Below are 24442 nucleotides of genomic sequence, written 5' to 3'. Positions count from 1 at the left end.
TTGACTAAAAAGAGGAATTAAAAAAAATAAAAAATAAATCATCTTTTGGAAATTGATCTTAATGCCTTAATTAAAAATATTAGGAAAAATCCAACCTTTAAGGACACCAATTTCCTTTGTGAATGAATAATGTATCGTCAATAAATAAATGTTTGTCCTTAAAATTCAGGGGGCATAAGTATACACACCCCTATGTTAAATTCCCATAGAGGCAGGCAGATTTTTATTTTTAAAGGCCAGTTATTTCATGGATCCAGGATACTATGCATCCTGATAAAGTTCCCTTGGCCTTTAGAATTAAAATAGCCCCCCGACATCATCACATACCCTTCACCATACCTAGAGATTGGCATGGTTTTATTTCAGTTAGCCTAATAGCTGGTTTGGTTTGCATGAGAGATGATCTTATGGAAAGTACCCCATGCCAATCTCTAGGTATGGTGTGGTATGTGATGATGTGGGGCTATTTTAATTCCAAAGGCCAAGGGAACATTATCAGGATGCATAGTATCCTGGATCCATGAAATAACTGGCCTTTAAAAATGAAAATCTGCCTGCTTCTATGGGAAATTAACACAGGGGTGTACTCACTTATGCCCCCTGAATTTTAAGGAAGAACATTTATTTATTTACGATACATTATTCATTCACAAAGGAAATTGGTGTCCTTAAAGATTTGTAAAGATTTATAAATATACATGGATTATCTAATGATGTTTTACAGTTTCTCATAGCATTTGTTTGACCTTTTTGTTTGATCATAATTACTGATAAAATAAGACACATTCTGTTCTATTTGTCTGTATCAGTAAATACGATCAAGCCATTTAATTCAATTTCAGCTAAATTCTATTTTATTCATAGTATCAAATCGTAACAAGGCTTCCCAAGACACTTTACAGATAGAGTAGGTCTAGACCACACTCTATAATTTACAAAGACCCAACAATTCCCCAAGAGCAAGCATTTGGTGCAACAGTGGCGAGGAAAAACTTCAGACAGACCCAGGCTCTTGGTGGGCAGCCATCTGCCGCTGCCGGTTGGTACACAGAGACGGATACAGATATAGAGAATTATGATTCATAATAATTATAGCAGTTGGTATGATGAACGGTGGCAATTATAGTAACAATAAAGATAATGGAACTATGACTAGAAATAATAGTTGAAGCAGTTCAGGGCATAGCAGGGTGTTGCAGGGCATAGCAGTGCGTTTACATATGGGGGTTCCCATGTACCGTCGTCCCCTGCCACCCTGCCAAGATCTCTGGCTACCCCTTTGCCACCCCATGTAAAATTTTCTAGATCCGCAACTGGACAGATTGGATAACATTGGCGCCGAAATAAAAATAGCGACGGTTACGCGCCCAGTGTGTTTTCGCTGTGAGAACCCAAATGAAAATGAATTGAGTGTTGCCACAATTTATTTGCTGATAGCCACTGAAGTCCTAAAGTGTTTATATCGATATCGGTCTTAACAAACGCTCAGCTGCTGAAGTTGAGACCTCCTCTTGACGAGTGTTGTTCACTGCATCGCGGTCATAAATCATACTTCCTACAGTAATTAAGTCAGATATTTCATTCTGACATGTTGGTCTGTTTTTCACTGTCAGAAATGTCCGAGGGCGAATCCAGGCAGTTATTGCTGAGACGTTTGGTTTGGACCCGACTCTGATGTACCTCACCAAGCCCACCTTCTTCTCCAGAATCAACAGCACAACAGCCAAGACCCAACACGACGAGTACTGGCACCCGCACATAGATAAGGTAACGCACAAAACAGAGTCCTCCTACCTCGGATAACTTTTGACCTTGGCTAACCGATCTGGTACATTTGGGTTCCACAGGGGCTAGTCTTTACTTCATCAAACATATAATGTATTGGCTTGATGTGTGCCTGAGTCTAAGTTTTAGAATTGGTACTGGAAACAACAAATCCCTAAGGACATGGTGTTGGTTAGTTACAATGCGTTGGTAACAAATAACTGGCGAATCGCAAACATTACATGGAGCATACAGTTAGCTGGTTTTACGGCAACAATGCCAGCTGCCTTAAACAAACAGATGTGTGTTCCAGGCTCAGGATTATCATTTTTACAGTTTGTACATGACGTTAATACGACTTGGAAACTCGCTCACCTTGAATTCTTTGAAGAGATCGCGGTGCCGTTTCAGGTGCTTCGCCAAATTTCGAGGTGTTTCCTCCCTTTGTTTGAAAGACACCGTTGTATGTCCGTTGTCTAGAGGTGGAAAGTAACTAACTACAATTACTCACGTTACTGTAATTTAGTAGTTTATTTGTGTACTTTTACTTTTTAAAGTAGTTTTTAAAATCTGTAATTTTTACTTTTACTTACAGTGCTAAGCATAAGTGAGTACACCCATGCTAAAGTTGACTAAAAAGAGAATAAAAAAAAAATCATCTTTTGGAAATTGATCTTAATGCCTTAATTAAAAAAATTAGGAAAAATCCAACCTTAAAGGACACCAATTCTCTTTGTGAATGAATAACATTTAGTATCGTAAATAAATACATGTTCTTCCTTAAAATACAGGGGGCATAAGTATACACCCCCCTATGTTAAATTCCCATAGAGGCAGCAGTGTTTCCCACAGATTAGAAAGCAATTTGTGGTGCGAAAATAAGTATTTAACCCCACCCCACATAATACTTATTTTCGTAACAATAAAGTATCAAAAATTGAGGAGGACGCGCCATTGGACGATGTACTCCTTTCCTACTCTTTTTCAATGGCTAACGAATCTATCTCTTTCTCTCCCAGTGACCCTGTCTTTCTGCTTGAGCAGCACTGGTTGAAGCCTGAAAATATTGTAAACAAATTAATAACATAACTAGTTACACCGGTCGGACTGTTGAGCTCCGTTTCAGACTGATACCTCCGGTTCACGCTGGTCCTCATCCTCAACACGTGCCTTTTTCAGTGTAAGAGTAAAAAAAATGACATAACATTATTTATAATAAGTGTATTTGATTCACAGCTGCTACATATAGTGTTTTGACCTCGACAACCCAACTGCATTTTACCGCAAACTTGCAACTAGTTAACTTTCTTAAGCAGGCGCAATTGCTTGTTTGCTAAGAGTCGGGTCGGCACTCCAACATTAGCACACTGACAACATACGTATTCAGAATGTAAAATATTTTTTATAGGACTTTTTTAATGTGTGATTGTGTAAAGGTGTTCCCGAGATCCTTTCGTGAACTTGATGATTTTTTTTATTCCTCTTTTTAGTCAACTTTAGCATGGGTGTATTCACTTATGGTTAGCACTGTAGGTATGTTTTGTTTCAAGTTTTGTACTTTGCTACATTTTAAATCACATCCGTTAATGAGTTAAAAAAAATAATGTTTTGGCATAGTTTTTTTCTAAAGGTTTTTATCTCTTTGAATTTTAATTTGCTTTAAAAAGGTTTTGTCCCTAAGACTTTTTTGTCTTTGTGCCCTTATCAAATCGCAAAAGACTGCAATTTGATTAAAAAAGGATAATAAGTATAAATAAAATATTAAGTTTAAAAACATCAAAAAGTATACTTAGGGCAGTGGTGGCCTAAGCGAGCTTGTGACCGGGAGGTCGCCGGTTCAATTCCCAGACCGACAGGATAAAAAATCTGGGTGGGGAAAGTGAAAGAACAGCGCTTGTCCCTCCCTCATTACCACCACTGAGGTGCCCTTGAGCAAGGCCCTTAACCTCCAACCGCTCCAGTGGAGCTGCTCAGTGGCCAGCAGATCAGACTGTGGTTGTACCGGGCAGCTTCCAGGTATGAATGTGGAACTGTGTGAATGTGATCAGGGCGTTCCTGCAAAAGAGAGGCTATCTCTCAGTGAACCTTCCCTGAATAAATAAAGGTTAAAAAAAAACCTAGAGGCAAAGTCACCTCACTCTCTACGATGGCACTTTGGATCGTGTTTGATTTTAACAGCTAAAAACACTTTTGCCTTAGTTTCAAACCAACCCTTTCTTTAACCTGCTGCCAATGAGACGTGAAATCAGATTAGCAGCAGAAAATGGATGAATGCATTTTAATCATTTTCAAAATGTTATCTTGAAATTCATTTTAGATGGTTTGCCTAAATACTGATCTTTGAAAAATGGGCAGTACAGTCAGTTAAGACATTTAAAGCCACAGAGATTCACTGAAAACGTACGTACATGTAACCTGTGCCCGGAAAATCCTCTTTGGCTTTCTCACATTCACCTTAACAATCAGTTCAGACATTGAACTGCTGCTCATTTCAGATATTGCTGAACCAAGAAATAGCTATTCTTCAATAATTTCTTAAAATAAGTGTAATTCGCCTTCAGGCCATATCCTTAATCCTATAGCCCATGCCTCTGTTCTGTTATGTAAAGTGTTCACGTCACACATCGAGTGCTTCACTTTGCACTTTGATCATTGTCATGAGACGATAAAGTTGCTCAGGATTTGAGAGAAGACCTTGAGGCAAGTTTCAAACAAATGAAGATGTCTGTCAGGGGATAAAACGTTTCAATGCTCTACAACTTATTTAGTTAAAAAGTGGAAACTGTAATAGTTGGTAACTTGTAAATTGATAGGAATTCCTCTGATTGGGAGTACATTTGCTATTATTTATTGTTATTGTTTTACCAAAGCTATAAGAAATAGTGTTTTGTAGATACCTCATCCATATTAATGTGTCACCTCATCCTCTCCCTCTGGCCCTCGACAGCTGGAGAAATCTAATCTGTAAGGACCCATGTCTCTTCCCCATCTGTCTCTGCCGCCATTTTGGGGCTAATTGACTAACCCAACCCTCATTTAAATGTAAATGGTCTCTGGTGGTGAATTATCTCCCCATCGATCATATTACTGAAACGGTGTCAAAGCAAAGTCGTTGTTTGACAGCACGGAAAGAGTTTTTATATCTCATTCATGGCAGGGATAACATTCCTTTGTAACGAAACTGAATTCTAGTGGCAGACACTAATGTCAAATGTATTTTCATTCATGACCTTGGCTTGTCAAGCTGCTGAAATGAACTTGTAGACCAGCTTGATAATAGAGTAATCTAAGTAATACATTTTGGGTGCGCCAACCCTTTAAAGCTGCACTAATCAATATTTTTTTTATCTCAGTTCTATGCTATTTTAGCCTCTTTTAGCACATTATTTTGCTTGTTTGGCTCACAAACCCTGCTCTTATTGACTTCCTTCTCAACCTCAAAAGGCAACTGTTTTCACCCCAAAAAGCTACCTGCCCAGAACCAAACAGTAGAAAGACAAAGTTAGCGACTAGCTAGTAAACATAGTGGCGCATTTAGCAGCTAAAGAGCCAGATATTTTTCACAGGAGTTGGTGGAAACCAAAACGGAGCTAAAAAATAAATCAGACCTTGTTGCTGGATGTGTTGATCGGTAATCGTTAGCTAACGCGTTCACTGACAAATTTATATGGCCCCAAGTGGGCAAAAAAAAAATCTGTTAATGCCAGCACGCACCGCTTTCCCCTTATTCGCCTCACCCAGGGAGGAAAGGGCCGATTGTCCCCTCCGACTCGAGTGGCGCGCCTCATACTTCTAACATAAGTTAGCTGACACAACATGGCTTTACAGTGCTAACATCTAAACCAACCATAAAAGTAGGGGGTTGTTGGTGGTGCTGCCTTCTCCCGAAGGTAGCGTTACGGCACGAGCCAGGCCAAAGCCCAAGGTGGGAGTGGGTGAGCAGGTGCGGGATGGCAAGTGACAGGGTTAGGGTTAGGGCTAGGGTTAGGGTTAGGTGGACCTATCCCCTAAGCTCTCCACGGGCTCTGCCCTGACTGCAATGACTCAGACTACAACTTTGACTTCATGTGAAGTTATATTAAAATGATTTAAAAGACCAAACCAATTCATTTGCTCATAACAATGTTTTAATTACGTTTTGTGGCTGGCAGGTGCACCCTATATTGGCCAGGTGCCAATCATTAATGCTGCTTTAACATTAGCATGCTGTACACTGTGGGCTAATCAAGCACCCTTAGTTGACAAAATATCATACTACCTTTTTAATATGAGTACACATGATAACGCTATGCAGCTTCTCAGCCATTATGACTTCTCTATACTTTATTTTCTCCATAGTTGTTGATGACATGACTCCAAATTGCTGCCTTGCCTTGTAAATTAAAATCCAGTTCACTGTTAAACATGCCTGCAACAAATGGTATACAACTCATCAGATCTCAGTTATCAAGGAGAAGGCAGTTACAGGTTAATGGGGCAGGTAGAGACAGTCGTCTAGACAGATACACGCAGATAATTTATATAAATGAATTGTCATGTAATGTGAAAAGTTGCATATTGAAATTCTAGAACTATATTATTATTCATAATTATAGAAGTTGGAAACAATTATGAGTGTTCTCTAGCCTGGATTGGTTTGAAGTTTCAGCGATTCATCAAATTCCCAGCAGTTCACTTTGTTTTTCTTTCTTCTTTCTTTCTTTTCTTTCTTGAGGTAAGATCAAGTGAAAGCGACCCCAGTCGTAAATGATGTTATATTCCACTTCTGGTTCCTTGTCAACTCCCTCTTTGATGTTACATTAAGGCTACACACTGGATGTTTGATCTCAGTTGGCCCTCATGGATCTGAGCATCTCTTATTGGTGCTGTTGTAACTTGTGCAGCAATTTATTTAGCATTAATTAATTTGGCTACATCTTAAGGCCTGCCTTGAGACTACAATCCATTTAGTTGCATAAATATTTGCACCAGTGCGACTTGCAAGTATGCCTACATATTATATATTCATACCTGCAAACTCGCCTTTTGGCGACAATCACCGTTTTAAGTTCCCAGTTTGTGCTACTTTATACTTCTTCACTACATCTCAGATAAAATAGTACTTTTTACCCCACTACGTTTGTGTGACAGCATTAATTACTAGTTACCTTGCAGATTCAGATGAACAATACAAAATATAATCAATAAATTAATTATGATATGATTGTCTCCGAGCGAGAAATTCACTAGCTTCTACGGGTGGGAATCACCAGAGGCCTTACGGTACGATATCATCGGGACACTTATTTCATGATACGATATTATTGCGATTTTCAACATATTGCAATATTCTGTGATATATTGCAATTTATTACCTTTTTTCCAACTTCAAATTGTTCCCAATTTCACATTATCTCCCCAAAAGGAAACTTTGTCAACATCTGTTTTATCTAAAAAGAAAAATGTTCCCTGTTTGTTCATCTCACACAATTTTATTGCGGCTAAATGGGATTGTCAAGCAGACAAACTGACCAACACATATATAATAAAAGATCGATACTTGGCATCTGTGTATCGATACAGTATTGCCACAGAAAATATCCCGATACTATACTGTATTGATTTTTTTTTCTCCCCACCCCTGCTAGCTAATCAGCACTATTTAAAGTAATATACAAAATATATTTAAAAAATAAAATTGGCTCCACATTTACCAGCTGCAACATTAAAGTGATTAACACATTAATAATAATAATAAAACTCTCCTATATTTAATTATTCCCCAAGGTCTAATGAGGAGAGCAGTTGAGATGGGGAGTCCGCAGCAAGTGAGCCCATGAGAAAAGACCATCGTTACTCTTTCCAATAAGAATGTTTGACAGTGTCCACAAACATGGTTGAGTTACTGCAGTTAGTGCAGCACATTGTTCACATGAAGCACCCTTACAGTATAAAGAATGAAGTCTTCTGGGACATGCTGTTTGAAGTGATCATAAAGCTGATGCTGGGTAACATTTCACAGAATACATTTGGGGAACTAAAAGAAAACCGACTGTCAGAAGTTAAACTGATTCACAGCGGTCACACTGTTTCGTTTCATGGGAGCTACATTTCTGTATCTATGCACCAGCAATTTAGTATTGTACTTCGGTAAATGTAGTTGTTTGTAAGTTTATTTGATTAGGACAATGCACATTAATCAACATTTCTGTAACTGTGTCAGTGTTAGCCGGTCAGCTAATTTTCAACTGTAGTCCTAATTACCTAACATGCATGTCTTTCTGGAGGAAAGCCACGCAAACACGGGGAGAACATGCAAACTCCACACAGAAAGGCCCAGAACAACCTGGATTCGAACCCAGAACCTTCTTGCTGTGAGGCAGAAGCGCTAACCACTGAGCCTCCGTGCTGCCTAGTGAATTGGGGCAGGTGAGATAGCGATATCCTGACTGTTCCAAAAGCCTTGGATTCTACACATCCCATAATTCAATTAGAGAGGGTCTCTTAATTCAACAAACTTTGATATGGTGCTCAATTTAAATTTGTAACCACGGCGGCATGGCTTAAGGGATGTCAGTCTGACGGTAGGTCGGTTGTTCCACCACTTTGGTCGAAACTGAAATATTTCAACATTAGAGGACAATTCCGGCGCAAAATGAACCTAGGGGTTAATAACATATGCGTACCGAGTCGACCATTCTCTGGGACATGTTTTCATGCTAATCGAATGTGTCTCTAGCTTGAAACAAGCTAGCACAAACCGGTGATAGCTTATAATGCTAGCCTTCGGGGCTATTTCTACACCACTAACAAAGCTCAGAATATCACCACACTTCAACGGTAGCATAATGAGGGTCCCTACATATTAAACCGTGTTGTTGTTGAAAAAAAAAAAAAAAAAGAGAGAGTATAAACCCTCTGCCCCGAAGGCTAGCGTTATAAGCTATCACCGGTTTGCGCTAGCTTGTTTCAAGCTAGACACACATTTAGCATGAAAACATATCCCAGAGAACTGTCAACTCGGTACACATCTGTTATTAACCCCTAGGTTCATTTTGCGCTGGAATTGTCCTTTAATCAGATGGATTGTTATGAAATGTGGTTTATTTTACAAATTTATATTCTGCTGAGGATGAAGTGTACTGACTCTTCTGACATCCTTGGCTTTTAGTGAACTGTCTTGACAACTGTTAAGTTTAACCTGGAAAAACCAATGGCAACCCCACCAACCTTGGCAGTACTAAATAAACTTGAAACTTACTTCGTTTTGGATGCAAATTAGCATAATTAAGACGGTGAAACTGGAAAATATTATACCTGCTAAACATCTGCATTTTAGATTAAATGCAGATACTGCCTTCCTCTCTCACTGTCTGTCAGGTGACTTATGGCTCTTTTGACTACACCTCACTCCTGTACCTGTCTGACTACGGCACTGACTTCACTGGAGGAAGATTTATCTTCATGGACCAAAATAACAACCGGACAGTGGAACCACGGGCAGGTACCACGCTTTTCCTACTTGAGCTTCAAAGACAGTGATGTTTGATCTGCTGTAAGGCAGGATATTGTAAATCAGTAGTAACACCTGGTAACCCCTGGCTTTGTCTATATATGCCTATTAACTGACACTTGAAGTAAGTGATGTGCGATAAAGGATTTTATTATTACAGCTATTCTTAAAATGATATTGCTGTACTCAGCTGCATTATGAATCTGGAGGTGGTTTTAGTGGGGGGTAATCCTTTTGGAAGTGGGTAATCAGCAGCACAGACTGCTGCTCAGTGAAGGTGCAGAGGATTAGGCTTTACCTCGCATATACATGTAGTACCCAGATGGTTAGACATAAAAGCATCTTGATCCCATAGGAAATCCAGCGGTCTGTGGCTAAGTGAGGGATATTTTAACGTTGCCTGCGTAAAAACCACATAACCTGTTTAGGGTTTCAGGACTTCAGAGACAAGTGTGAGGCATTTAAAAACAGGGGAATTGGATCAATTCTCTGGGGAGCCTGTGGACAAATCAGGACAGTTTCCGAGCTGCTCCCTTTAAAAGGAATGTACCAGAATGAGTTTGCCAACTTGTTTCAGACAACTAATTGAATCGGCAGGTTCATTTTCAGCGCTTTTGCTCTGCTGTTTTGACTGTGTACTTCTTTGTAAACTTTTCAACTTCCATTCCCCATATTCATTTGCACTATTTTGTGGCATAAGGCATCCACCATAGCTCTCCATCTCACTCTTTTCTGGACACGGGCTTTTGCTTCCAATCAGCTTACTTTTAATGTTCTCTAAATCTTGTAGCATATAACTACTCAGGTATTTTTTTGGCCTACCCTGTTTCCTCTTTCCCTGTGGATTGTAGTCCAGGGCTTGTCTCGTGATGTTTTTTGTGTCCTTTCTTACGATGTGACCTATCCATTTCCACTATCTTCTTTTGACTGTGTCTTACTATGTGGTAGTCCTCCACAGTTCCTCATTCATGGTTTTGGTGGACCACCATAGCTTTAGGATATAACGTAGGCTTTTGTTGAAACCTGTATCTTGCCAGTGAGTGCCCCGGGGGTTTTCCACGTCTCAGAACCATAGAGCAGGACAGCAGGACATTGAACTGGAAAGTCACTATACGTCACTATATTTTCTATATTTTTCAGGCCAAAAATGAAACGACAAGCTATATAATTTGTAAAAAGGCTGTAAGATGTAGTGGTAACACAACAAATTTATACAAGCATATGAAAATTCTGTCCTGGGTTTTAAGTTATTAATAATCTAATGGAAAAATCACAAAAACACTTAAAGGTCATGAAAATTCATTCAGGTTTAGCAATTTGATGATGAATCCCCCTTAATAGTAGATAATGATGAGCCTGATCGTGTGCCTGGCCCATCATACCAGACTCTCTCTCTCTCTCTCTCTCTCTCTCTCTCTCTCTCTCTCTGTGCTGTGTGTGCCTGATTGCCTGATTGCGTGTCTCGCTGTGAGAAGTCAAGACAGCCAAAATCACCATGAACCTTGCTGTTTTAATTTGAAATGTGTTTATTTTTGTAAAGTATCCGGCTGCACTGTGGTCTTCCTGTATGTGATTACCTGCCTGGTTTGACACATACGCTCGCGTATCACGCTACGAGGACGCTACGCGCCCTGTGTGGCCGGAGAGATTGGATAACATTGCCGGCGAAATAAAAATAGCTGCGCTACGCTGCCTTACTTACGCTTACGCGTGACGTGTGTTCCCGCTGTAAGACAGCAACGTAAATATCTGGAGAGCTGATGAAATTCGGGAACTTCTTGGGCCGACGCCGAAATCGTCAGACAAATCAAGGAATGGCAAGAGACTTGTTTGTTTATGACCAAATTATGAATGCTCCGTGAAACCGTGTAATCTGCATCATAGCCTGTCTGCTGCACGCTCTACCCAGCACCACCCTTCGTCTAATCAAATCCAAGCAAATCAGAACGCATCTGACACGAAGAATCCTCTGTTGTGTGCTACATGTGTGAAAGTGAAACTCTGGACTATGTTGGGACATGATTCCTGGCACATAGTCCCAAGTTCCCATGTGAAAACGGCTATTGATTATCTCATGACTGTTTGCAAACTATGACTTTTTTATGTAGCAGTTTCTACTGCGTTTGTGAAAAAGTGGAAGCTTTACACTGTCAAGATACTGTTGCCTGGCCTCTGTAAACTGTGTAGCTCCTGAATGAGCGAAGGCTTAGTCAATCTGTTCAATATAGAAAACATCTCCTGAGGGCGTTCCCTCTTCCTGACGGCGTCACTTCCACCATATCGTATTTGACAGTAAACCCTCCTTTGTCGTCTCTGTTCACCTTGTCCCTTCTTTCACTTCCTTCCCTTATCTCACCCATTAACCATCATCTCCTGCCCTCTAAACCAATTCCTCTGCCACTTTTAATGAAGAGCAATTCAAAAAAGCAATCCTTCTCTTTCCTCGCGCACAATTCTCCCCCCACCCCACCCCCCGTCATCTCGACTCTGCATTGAACTCCCCATGTGCCGGTCAGACACAAGCCTCTAACCCGTCAGTGAGCAGCAGTGAAGCATCCTGGGCCACTGACAGTAACCCATGATGGAACGGTTGAGTGACGCTGACTGAAGGTCATATGGTAATAAAGAGTGAGTGTGGCTTGCTTGCCGCCTCGTCTCCTGTGACAGCCATCTTGTGAAGTGAGAATAACCTCCAGACAACAGAGAGAATGGTGACAGTGTGATCTTAAACCCAGTGCAACCTGCTAGGTGAAGAAGAGAAAGAGGAGATGGAGGAAGTGACGGGACAAAAGAGAAGAAGGGCGACTACTCTCTCACTAAGGCCCTCCCTCATAGATTTTCTAATTCTTAGTGACCCATGCTCGAGAATATAAATATGACAGACCTGTAAAAGCCACTGGTAAAACCCAACCCCTGTCATTACTCCTGTCACTGTGATTTTTATTTAGAGAGGTGCATCAAGTAGGAGACACAGCAAAACCCCATGCATAATGCATCAATAGCCCATCAAAAAACCCACCTCACCTCATTGAAAAAACTCTTTGCTGGGTAGTTGACTGACAGGTTTTGACTTGGTGTGAGTCTGATCCCTTATATCTGGTTCGCCGAGATAATCATGGCTCTTTGAGGTTGACAGCGATCATAACGTGTAATTATAGCAGGCTGACAATCGCGATTCGGCTGTCAGAGAGAGCAAAAGTTGAGAATGCAATGACAGTGAGCATCAGGGGGGCTGAAGTGGAAGTGTTTTTGAAGTTGCGGAGGAAGGAAGGAAGGAGGATGAAAAAAAGAGTGGAGGATTAGAAGACAGGGAGATAGATGACTGATAGACTTGCTGAATGTGTCCCCTATAGGGCAAGTTGAGAGACCGTATGGAGGGTGGGCACAGACAGAAAATGGCTGGGAGATAGATCAAGTAGATACGTGATAGAGAGAGAGGGTGTTAGGGCTGGGAAAGGCAGATACAAATGGAGCAATGGAAGGACAGACAGTAAAAAAGGCACGTCTGCCAGAGGAGCAAATAGAGGTTAACCTGCCGGCTTAGACAACCACAGGGGACATAGATAATCTCAGCTGGGTTGCTTCCTTAAAACCCCCATCTTGACCTTGGTGGCTGCACTTCAGCAAACATAGAGACTGAATGCAAGGAAAATGTCTGGAGCGATTCTTAGCACATGGCACAGGGCTAATTCCCGTTTTATAAGGTGCTAAACAGTGCTGTGCTCGGGGCGTAATTTAAACTCTGTGGTCAAAGTTTGTAACGCAGTTTTCGGTCTCCAAACCCAAGCCTTGATAACCCATTATGACATCATCAGCCAGTTATCTTTTGTCAGACTCAACCATGCTTGTATTAAGAAAACTGGATACCACGTAGGGCTGGGCAATATATTGATATTATATTGATATCGTGATATGAGACTAGATATCGTCTTAGATTGTGGATATCGTCGTATTGTGATATGACATAAGTCTTGTCTTTTGGTAGGTTCAGAATATGACATCACTTTACTGTAATGCAGCCTTTAAAACCAGTAGACTGTTCTAGCTGTGCTATTATTTGCCTTTTCCCCACTTAGACATTATGTCCACGTTACTGATGATTATTTATCTAAAATCTAAGTGTGAAGATATTTTGTTAAAGCATCAATTGTCAACCTAGAATATCGCCACAATATTGATATTGAGGCATTTAGTCAAGAATATCATGATATCTGATTTTCTCCCTATCGCCCAGCCCTAATACCACGTTCCAAGATGGTGCTCCATTAATTCCAATGTAAGTTGCGTGCCAGGTACATATGGCTGTGTACCAAACTTTGATAGTTTTAAGGCACTGACCGATTTACCTCCCATCATATCAAGTATCTAAAAATGCCTTGTCATTCAATACCAAATTTCAATACCTTAGGAGTAAATCTTATCAGCGTCAATGAGCCAATAAGCATGCAGTATGCTTCTGCAAAGATCTAATAATGTCTACACATCGTAGAGGCGTGCAGGAAAAACTCACGCACACAGAGCTCCTCTGTGTCGTTTTACATTTTCAGAGGCTTGACTACAGTGTGCGTCACATGTGTAAAGGAGCTAATTTGTACCGTAATGTTGTCATTTGTTTTTGTTAAAGCTAAAGTGAACGCTGCTTCTCTGCGGTGACGTAAAATGCGTCACTCGAGCTGCTGCGCGCGAATGTCGCCCGGCTACACCATTTTGTAAACCTAGCCATACTGAGAAATACAGAGAGATTTTTGTGGAGCTGATAGGCTTAATTAGCTTTATATCAACTCATTTGGCAATGGCTTCAATGTAACGGACGTTCATTAATATAAAGTAGTTGCGCACTATAGCTTTAAAATGGATTTTATAAAATTGGTATAGAAAAAATATTGTTCAGGAACCAGTATCAAAGTTACTGTATTGGTGTCGCTACCAGTATCAAAACTCTTTGAACAATACCCAGCCCTACTGGTATATGTGCTGGAAAAGTTAATTTGCCTTCTGTGGTCTTCCACATAGTGCATGCACAATGAGGGACTTTCTCTGACCAAACTAGTAAAGAGCATGCGTTTTAAGGCGCTGACACACCAAGCCGATAATCAGCCGTTGGACAGTCTGGCGAGGTCAGTGACTCGAGTCTGTTCGGTGTGTTCTGTACCGTCGTCCGTCCGAGGGGCCGTCGGCCTTCATTTTGGCCGATTTGACATGTATAATCGGCGGGGCGGGCACTGCCGGCAGTCGGACTCAAATGACCCATCTGATTGGTAGAGTGCTAACCCGGAAACGGGGAGCGGAATGAGCGTGACTAGAGTCTCTCAAAATCTGACAAATCTTTTAAACTGACCTTTGTTGATCTGAAATGAAGACAGATTCAGCAACTGCATGGCCCATTACTCGCTTAAAATGTTTTCAGAAACGTGTTTCGGTGAACTATTTTAGTACAATATGAGAACGTATTCTGAACAAGCCGCCATGACAGTCTGTCTTTGAATTTCCAGAGAAACCAGACCCACGTGACGCGTTCGTCCAATCAGCTGCCGGTTTTCATTTTTGGACGACAATACAGATTAGCGCCGTCTACTGTTATGGAGACGTATTGCATCTCGTCGCTTGGGTGTGTTCCAAGGCACTTTTTTGACCAACTCGGGGAGACTGATCAGTCCGACTGCCTTTTTTGCCGTCTGGTCGGCCGTCTGGTCAGTGTGTCTGCAGCTTTAGAGACTCCCTCTGGCCGAGCCGGCCAAGCGACTTTCTGTTGGCTCCCCATGCACGACTCGTTTAAAATGTACCTACATCAAAGCCACATATAATTGCTATTGTCGTGTGATAGCACCGGCAGTGTTTTTAACTGAAGGTACATTTTAAATTGTATTTATTTTTTAATAATGATAGGGGAGTGGGTCTTTGTTTCGGGGTAGGTGGCTCATCTCCATGACTGTATAAAACACTGAAAACCCCAGAAATCGTAAACGAGTGGCCTCCCCGCTAAAAGTAGCCGCAATGCTGCTCTACAGGCTGATGAAATGGTGCAGTGGGAAACAAATGTTGTTTCCTCTTTTCTCCAGGGTGTTTAAATGGTAGTTGTGGGCAGAGTCACAAAGTAATCCAGGTAATTGCATTTGGGAACGTATTTTTCACATAGATCAATCTGGAATTAATTCAGCTTTGTCCCATGTCATTAACCTTTAACTTCCATCCCATCCTCCCTAGAGACACCATACAGCCTGTGTGATTCATCCTCCACTAATTCATTATGAGGCTGTGGGAGTAATCAATACATTTGTTGGAAAGTGTGTTGATGTGTCGTGTGCCTTGCAACTGTGCCGGCAGTGTTTATGGGCATTTCACTCTAGCAGCAAATCATGGTAGTGGCATCAGATGAGTCACATAACTGTTTAGCATCTTGTTAGCATTACACACCCATCCCCTTTGGGTCTCTAACGTTTGGCTATTATTAAAAGCAAAAATCGACTACAGGCGTGAATTGAAGAGCAAGAGTTGGTGTTGAACAGATGACAAAGATAATTAGTTGCTCATTGATAACAACTAGCTTGTCAGTAAATTCACAAGCTAACTATGATTGCTGACCATGATTATGAAGTGTTTCTGCAATGCTTTACCCCAACAACATGTCAGTCAATCAGTGTTTTAAATGCATTCAAGTGCAGGCATATACACCAATTCCGTGTGTGCTTCCGAGCAATGGTCAATAGGGCTGAATGATTAATTGCATTGCGATAATATCGCGATATGTTAAGACGCAATTTCCTAATCGCAAAGGCTGTGATTTGGTCACGTGACTCGCAAGAGCAAATCAGTCTGCGCCCGCAGAGAAAGCATCAACTTAGCATGCTAACGCTACGCCGTACCTTGAGCAGATTTCTGTCATTCAAACAACTCTGATTTGTAGTTTAAAACTTTTATAGCCATTTTAATCAAATGAAGGGTTTTATTCAGGCTCGAGTCCATACATGCAGTTTATGGATACAGGCACGCAGAACTGAAGGCTCGGTTAGCAACGATTAGCTCTGATTAGCGGTTAGCTCCAGTTAGCTAGCTCTGTTATAAAGATATGGAGTGGAGGAGACTGCCACGGGGAGGGGTAACAACTAGACTCTGATAAATGACGTTCGGGGAGCTTTCACAGCACTGGCTGCGTTGTTTCAACAGTTTTATTAGTACAGTTACACCCACGGCAAGACCAGCAGCAGCATGCCACTGCTAACGTAACGATAGCCTCTCTGTCTCGGAGTGTGAGTGCAATGTTGACGCTGTCATGCACACGGCACGCAACTTCATGAGGGAGGGAGGGCCTGGAGGCAGCGCTGTAAAAAAAAATAACACCGTCGTATATACTGTATATACTATATTTTTACTTATTTAACTGTCTAGTAAAATTCAAAGACAGTGTTTAAAAAGTGCAATCCACGTTTACATATGTTTATTACAGTAAATGATAATTAAATGTAAATACTACTAAGTGTGGTAAAGCCACATATTTGTTTTTATATTTCTGCAATCTGCACTTTAGTTTGTGTGATTTGTTTCTGACTTTCATATGAATGTTTACACCAGGCTTGGTCAGCGCTAAATATACGACTGTGACTGAAGTAGTTAAATAAAAGATGTCATTCATATAAATTCATGCATCACCTAATTTCATCATCACATCCAGGCCTGGCCTCCAGGAAAGAACAGTTTGTTTAATCTATCTAATCTTGTATTGTTCATACAATTGTCTTTGTTGAATAATACAGAAGACAAAGAGCTTAAAAAATAATCGCATATTGAATCGCAATATTTTTGTCAAAAATCGTTCAGCCCTAATGGTCAATGTTGAGTGTAAAACCTAATTTTAATATTTAGTAGCTGTGTGGGCCTATGTTTTCATGGTAACTGACTGCATTTTATTGCGTGCCCTTGTGTGCTTTCTTTGAGGACATTAGCTAGCCTATTATAACTGGTCTGGCTTGTTAATAGGCTGGCCCCTTGTTGCCTATACTGTTATGTTCTTTATGGGTGTACAGCAGTTGTGTCAGATTGTGTTGAATTGTGCACTTGGCCTATGTTGTTCATGTAAGCCTTTTTACTAAATAATTTCAGTGGAATTGATTATTTACTTTCTTTGTGTTTCAGGGTGTGTATAGTTAGGTAAACGTTTGATCTCCAATAATTATTTTATGTGTGTGGGTTGTCGCTGTCCGAATATCCAGTAGCAACTAGTAATGTAGACATTGGTTATTGCAAGTTTATCTTATTATTCAATTGTTTTGAGCACCCATTAGCATTAACTCCACTCCAACTGCACTAAATTTGGAGTGCAGGTATTTTCTTCATCAACTTCTTGTTGTTAAATTTGATTTGATATGTTTTTAACTGGAATATGGTTGCCACTAGAGTCCGGATCGGGCCGAACTTTTCTGTCCGAGCCCGGCCCGCGTCCGACAGAGCCGTGACCGAACCCGGCCCGAGCCCGACAGGCATTAAGAAATTTGTGTCCGAGCCCGACACAGTTAAAATCTAATTTTTTTTCCTCATAGCCTACTAATGACACATATAGGCTACGTTTTTGTGTGGAAAGCCCGCTTTTATTAAGCAACTGTAGGAAGGCATTCGGAAATGTCAACAGATGAGCGCATCAGCGCACACGGGACAACAAGCCCACGTTAATAAGCTGTTTAATTTAAAATGTTCAATGTGCTAACCTTTCCTGCTTGCTTCGTTTCCGACCGTTACGGAATAATCAACCCACATCGTCGTATGGTTTGGAGGACTTGTTTTTTATTTTCTAATTTGTAGTCTTCTGCCCCAATCAACGCTGACACAAGTGACATCACTTGAGGCAACTCACCAGATTTCACATAGCTTCCTGTCCTTCCACTTTTTTTCACATATGCATTAGTACTCCCCAGAGGGAAATTTGTAATCGGATGAGTAACCCGCAGTAAATACAGTGCGAATTCTCGAATGCCTCCTGATGCTTACACAGCTGAGTACAGCAACAGTTTGGAGAGCGGAACAAGCCTGGAAAATAAATTGCCTTTGAGCAATTCATGAAATCACATATTTGTTTGTGCCTACCATTTAGCTTGCAAACAAAAACTTACTGTGAACAAATTTGATGCATTATTCATTAATGGAGCAGTCAGTGGCACACAGCAGAAATTGCGTTGCCTTTAATTAGGAAATAAACCTGGCATGGCTGATATTGTCAGCTGATTCAAGCTTATTACAGACATATCAAAATCTGCATACAGTATATGTTGGAACATTGTGAGGTACTCCTGCTGGTCAGTCACTACGTTAGTGCACAGCAGGGCTGAGGTGTGACTCTTTTAAAGCTTCAAACTTTTAAAGATATGTATTTCTCCAGAGGTATCTCCAGGTACTTGCTAATAGAAGTCTAAATGCTGCATGGCCAAGTACAATTCAATTTAATTTATAGTATCAAATCATAACAATCTCAAGAGTTATCTCAAGACACTTTACAGAGAGTAGGTCTAGACCACACTCTCCAATTTACAAAGACCCAACATTTTTAGCCAGAAACCTAAAAGTTCATGTTTTTGTTACATTGTATACTTTTCATTCGGTTAGTTTTGGTTTCACACGTCAGTGCACTGAAGTGCACGTGGTTTTTTTATAACACGACGATAAATTTGGGCTGTTCGGGCCGACCGTGGTCCGGGGCAGGTTTCACACCAGAAATCTTGATTCTAATCAAACTGAAACGTCTGAAAGTCCGGACCAAACGAGGCAGTGTAAAAGATCCCTAAAAAAACGGAAATATTAGATAAACAGTGATATTAGATTGTTTGTTTAAAAACTACAATCCTTATCTAGACATATGAAGTGAGCCACATGATATACTGTTGAGCAAGGCTCTGTTCTAAGGCTGGATTTGTAATGAGTAGCGTTATTACAAATGTCCATGGGATTTTGAATGAGGTTTTCTTACTTCTGAGAGAGAAGCTCATAGAATTTGAAATAGATCAATAAAAGAATGTATATTAGATTTGACCTGTTTTAATTAACTTTGGATATCCTTCATGACAATTAAGCAGGTAACATCCAGCTAGTTCCACTATCTTTAATGTTACTATAACTACCACTGTTCATCATTCCAGTCGCTCTAATTATGAATCATATTTCTCTATATCTGTATCAGTGTCTGTGTCCAAACTGGCAGCGATAGATGCTGCCCACAAAGAGCCTGGATCTGTCCAAGGTTTCTGCCTAAAAGGACGTTTTTCCTCATCACCGTTGCCCCAAATGCTTGCTTGTGGGAAAAGTGTTGGGTCTTTGTAAATTATAGTGTGGTCTAGACCCACTCTGTCTGTAAAGTGTCTTGGGATAACTCTGTCATTGTGTTGCCACTAATCTGCTCTGCTGACTGTACTGAATGTGTTCGGCCCCTTCACAGTAAACACTGGGAACGTTTATATCCACAAGTGCACAGGATTATTTTTCAAAGATTATTTCATTGTGCAGTTATCTAAAGCTGTGTGGCTAATTTGAGCACTTGAAAATGCCCTTCTTTTCAAAAACATAAAACAAGCAGACTTGTCACTTGCCACTTATTGTCTTGCTGTTCACACTCTTTGTTTTTTTTTGTTTTTTTGCAGATTCACTCTCCATCTTTTTATTTCCCATTCTTTGGGTTTTCAATGTAGATTCCATTGTTTAACTGCGAGCACTGATTTCCCTTGACGTGCTCAGCTAGTGCCCTGCCAGGGGGATTTATACACACACACACACACACACACACACACACAAACACAAACCCAAGTCGTCAGTATTTCTTGGAGGGAAAACAGAGCAAACTAATTGGGGCACAATGATTCCAATTTATTCATATTCACATAATGAGATAACTCCTTCAAAAGGCGAATAACCTGGAAGTTTTGTAACAAAACAAGTCTGAAAACTTTTAAAATGTAAATCTCTTCATTATGGGACACAACTGCAGACTAGCTACGTAATTTAATGCAAATGTCTATCTAAGACAGACGAGGTTGTGTTTAGAAAGAACCAGACTGGCTGGCTGTTAAATGGCAATAGCTCATTTGTTGGCCCAGTGAAGCAAAGCCTCTGATAAATGAAGAGAATTTACCCAGAGGAAACCTCTCCAAACTCACACTGTGTGTCGGTCCAAGAAAAGAAAAAAAGTTGTATAAATGTTTTAAATCAGACAATGCATTTCAGTGTTTGCTAAAATACAATCCTTGAAAAAAGTGTGTCCTTATTGTCCCTTCACCCCCTAAGTGTCCCATCCTATCATCAAATTTCCTTCGGTTCCACAAGCAATACTGCATAGTAAACTTTGAATCAACAATTCAACATTTTGGGGAATAAGCTTATTTACTTTCTTTCCAAGATTTAGATGAGAGTATTATTACCGCTTCCATGTCTGTGCATTGAATGCAGAGCTCAGCATATAGACTGGAACAAGGTAAACAGCTAGCTTGGCTCTGTTCAAAGTAAAAAGACTTGTAAGCTCACTAATTAACACGATGTGTCTTTGTCATTTAACCTATACATGAAGAGAAATGTACGTGTGACAATTTGGGATTTTAGGGAAAATTACATATTGAAGCTAACCGCAATTTAGCTGAAGTCTGGACATGTTTCGCCTAGCTTAGCACAAAGACAGGAGGAAAGGGGAAACCATTAGCCCAGCCCCCCATAACCCCATACGTGGTCGGTTGCATATGAGCTATTTAATTCCTCCTAAAATAACTTTGGATAACATAAATATAATGTATGTTCAATGTATTGGCTAAACAAAAAGATACATGCTAATTAGTCCGCTTTAGAGGTGTTGTTTGGCAGAGCCAAGCTAGCGGTTTCCCCCTGCCTCTGGTCTTATCGCTAAGCTAGGCTAACCACGCCCTGACTCAGACTCCGTACTTTCCTCACAGACAAGGGATTTATTATCAATATTCATCTCACTTTCGGAAAGAAATCGAGTAAGTACTGTATATTTCCCAAAATGTCAACTTATTTCTTTAAAAAAAAAAAAAAATGCATTGTGTAAATGAGTGGGCTGTAGAGGTGTATTTTTTGAATAAGCTAGCTGTTTCCCCTGCTTCCAGTCTTTATACCATGCGAGGTAAACTGTTTCCTGTGAGTAATGCAGACATAATATTGATATAGAATCTCAGCCTTGGACAGATTCCCCGAAAGGTTGAGCTATTCCATTAATTCTCTCCCCTAAAAAAGTCTCTCATTCCCTCCTTGCCCAGGCCGAGTCTCTTTCTTCTCTTCTGGCACGGAGAACCTCCACCGCGTGGAGAAGGTGGCGTGGGGGACTCGCTACGCCATCACCGTGTCCTTCACCTGCGACCCGGCACACGCCATCGCTGACCCTGCCATTCCCGGAGGCACCCACGGGTGATGGCGCTGCTCACTGGCTTGAACAAGCCCTGCAAAAAGGGGGATCAGAGGGGAGAGACAAGAAAGAAAGGAGGGGAAGGAAGAAGTGAGATTTTACTCGTAACATTGGTATCCTGTAGCTGCACGGTCAATATCTGTATTTTTTTTTCTTTTTTTGTATATATTGACTTGCTGCCCTCTAACTGATTGTGCTACAAAAAAAAAGCACATGCATTCACCCTCTCTTCTGCAGAGGTGTTTTCTTATCTCTTACTTTGTTACTGACCTTTTTGTTTTTATCCAATTTTCTACAGCAGTTTTTTTTTAATCACACCATCGTAATTGCTAGAATTAGGCATTTTTGTTCACCTCACACATTTTCCACAATCAGTTCGTCTTGATTATTTGGGACACAGCTTGAGCAGCGTTTGCCTCTCGTCTGAAACGGTGTCAAAGACCCTAAAGTGGGATTGTGTGTCGCGGTGTGTGTTTTTCATTTTACGAAGAGCTGTCAATTCCTCGAAGAAGAGATAAACATCTGGTGAGTCACCTCCTGAATCAAGCTTTGATCACAAAATCCCCACTCATACTCGCCCCCACTAATGACCCAGGAGGTGTTATCTTCTAAGAAGAACTCTCTCCTTGACCAGGAGCGGTTGCTCTTTCTAGTATGTTACCATTTACTTCAACGTGGTCGGTGATGTTGGTTTGAAATAAAATACGGACACAACCTGAAAAGTACTCGTCTCTTTGCCTCATTTTGATCACACAAAGCTTTCAGTATGTTATATATTTTCACTCGCTTCAGTTGCAAGATGAATACTTTTCATTTACCAATATCATTCCTGTGTATACCTGAATGAACAATTCAACAGTTTGGGGAATAAGCTTACTTTCTTTCCAAGATTGAGATGTGAATATTATTACCGCTTTCATGTCTGTGCTTTGAATGCAGAGCTTAGCATATAGACTGGAAAGAAAACGAAAACAAGCTAGCTTGGCTCTGTTCAAAGTTTTTAAAAATACACTCGCACCTCTACAGCTCACTAATTAAAACTATGTTTGTTAGTCGTTAACCTGTTTAAGACATTAAGAGAAATGTAAGTAGGGCTGGGTATTGTCGATACCAATACCAATACGGTGACTTCGATACCGGTTCCTGAACGATACTTTTTTCGAAACCTCGTTACGAGATGAATACTTTTCATTACATTTACCAATATAGTTCCTATGTATATACCTCTATTGATTGCTACTAGAGTGTTACCTGCACTTCCTTTGTGATTAATTGCATGGTTGGTCAAAGCTATTTAAATCTTTACTTTTAACAGGGATAAATGTTAATCGTAGTTCATTTGGTGTATGAAGTATGGTTTTGATCATCTGGTTATCAGATGAGTTTGTTGTTACTGGGGGGGGTACTATATGAATTTCAAATGAAATGGCATAAATGTCAAATTTCAGCAGCTGTTAAGGTTCCAGTTCCAAAATTTTCAGTTTGCTCTTTTCATGACATACGTACAGCCATTTTCCAGTAATCCTAACTAAACTAAATCAAACTGTTGACTCCAAGTCACTAAGGTCAGAAAGGACACTAATCTTTTCATGAAAATGAAAGGTAAGAACAGAATCTACACACACCTGAGAGCACTCTATTCCATTTAACATATAATTTATATGCAAACCCTGCTTCTACATTTTAGAAATGTGAAAGTACGTAGTGGGCGGTCGGAGGGAACTCGGATGGGTTGTTGAGGAGAGTGATGGCCTTAAGGAAAAAACTGTACAGGTGTCTGTTGAACCTGATGGGAGCTTTCCAAAGACTTAGTGAGCCAGTTGACATGGGTCAGCCACTATCCTACTAGCCCACTTTCTCGGATGTTCATCTGTCAGAGCAGTCTGAGGAAGAACGTGGTCTGGTTAGCTAGCTTAATGAATTGAGATTAGTGTCTCCCATCTTAGTATGTTTCACATACATAGTGACTTGACTTGATAAAAGTATTGATTAGTGCAGCTTTTAAACTACATTAGCACACAATACTAATGTAACTCTGATAAAAAAAAAAATGCTAACTTGATATATACTGCCACCAAATTTGATCAAGTACAATTGTAGAGTATGATTTGCAGTTAAGGATCAAACACACTGCTGGACCACTTCCTTGCTGTGTTTGTAACATAATTCCTACATTTACGTGGACTCAAGGTGAACAAAGCATGCAAAACTGCAATTGACAGCTACTGTATCTATAGCACAATATTGCTCTTTTCAGCTCCTGAGGGACCTATTATTGCATTCCTTTATTAGTGTTGAGAGAAGCACAATGATAGTCCTACATGTGGAGGTGGACTGTGTGGGAGGAATGCCAGGTTTTCTTAAATGGTGCTGGATATATTATGGTAAAATGGTGAATGTCAATGTGACAAAGTTATTCACGCCTGATGTGTTTTAGCACCTCGTTCAAAGTTTTTAATCTAATCTACTCTTTAAGTTATTGAAAAATGGCCCCTTCCCCTCTATTGCTGCATTACTGGAGCTTGGAGCTGGGAATGACATTGCACACAAGTTTACCGTGTTTCAGTACAAGTCAGATAACAGTTTATTTTACAGTGTTTTTTATTAGCGATAAAGCAGGGGATGCTTTAGGGTGTGTTTACACGCCAACCTGTCAATCAGGACAGAGGCTTAGCAATGCTAACCATGGCACCGTTTACATTTAAATAGATGTGAACTTGTTTTTTTGGTGTTGGCTGTGTTTTAATCTTGAACCCTCTTACTGTGTGTTTTCACTTAATCAAAGTTAATTAGAACATTTG

The 24442-nt window shown here is 40.4% G+C and overlaps 1 protein-coding gene across 4 annotated transcripts in view; it reads left to right on the top strand.

Moving 5' to 3' along the window:
• Positions 1-22366, top strand: part of ogfod3 (2-oxoglutarate and iron dependent oxygenase domain containing 3) — a 34139-nt gene extending 11773 nt beyond the window's left edge. For 2 of the 4 annotated variants that reach the window (XM_078279100.1, XM_078279096.1), the window contains exons 7-9: positions 1614-1767; positions 9124-9247; positions 21496-21736. In XM_078279100.1, the coding sequence (XP_078135226.1) occupies positions 1614-1767; positions 9124-9247; positions 21496-21647 (430 nt within the window). In that variant the 3' untranslated portion in view covers positions 21648-21736. Of the gene's footprint in view, positions 1-1613; positions 1768-8035; positions 8173-9123; positions 9248-21495 lie in introns of those variants that run through there. The other 2 variants (XM_078279101.1, XM_078279097.1) reach the window with 2 other exon arrangements.
• Positions 22367-24442: the final 2076 nt, after the last annotated feature.

Source organism: Sander vitreus, chromosome 21 (genome assembly GCF_031162955.1).
Source record: "Sander vitreus isolate 19-12246 chromosome 21, sanVit1, whole genome shotgun sequence".
NCBI classification, from domain to species: Eukaryota; Metazoa; Chordata; class Actinopteri; order Perciformes; family Percidae; genus Sander; species Sander vitreus.
This window is presented reverse-complemented; position numbering and strand designations above follow the sequence as displayed.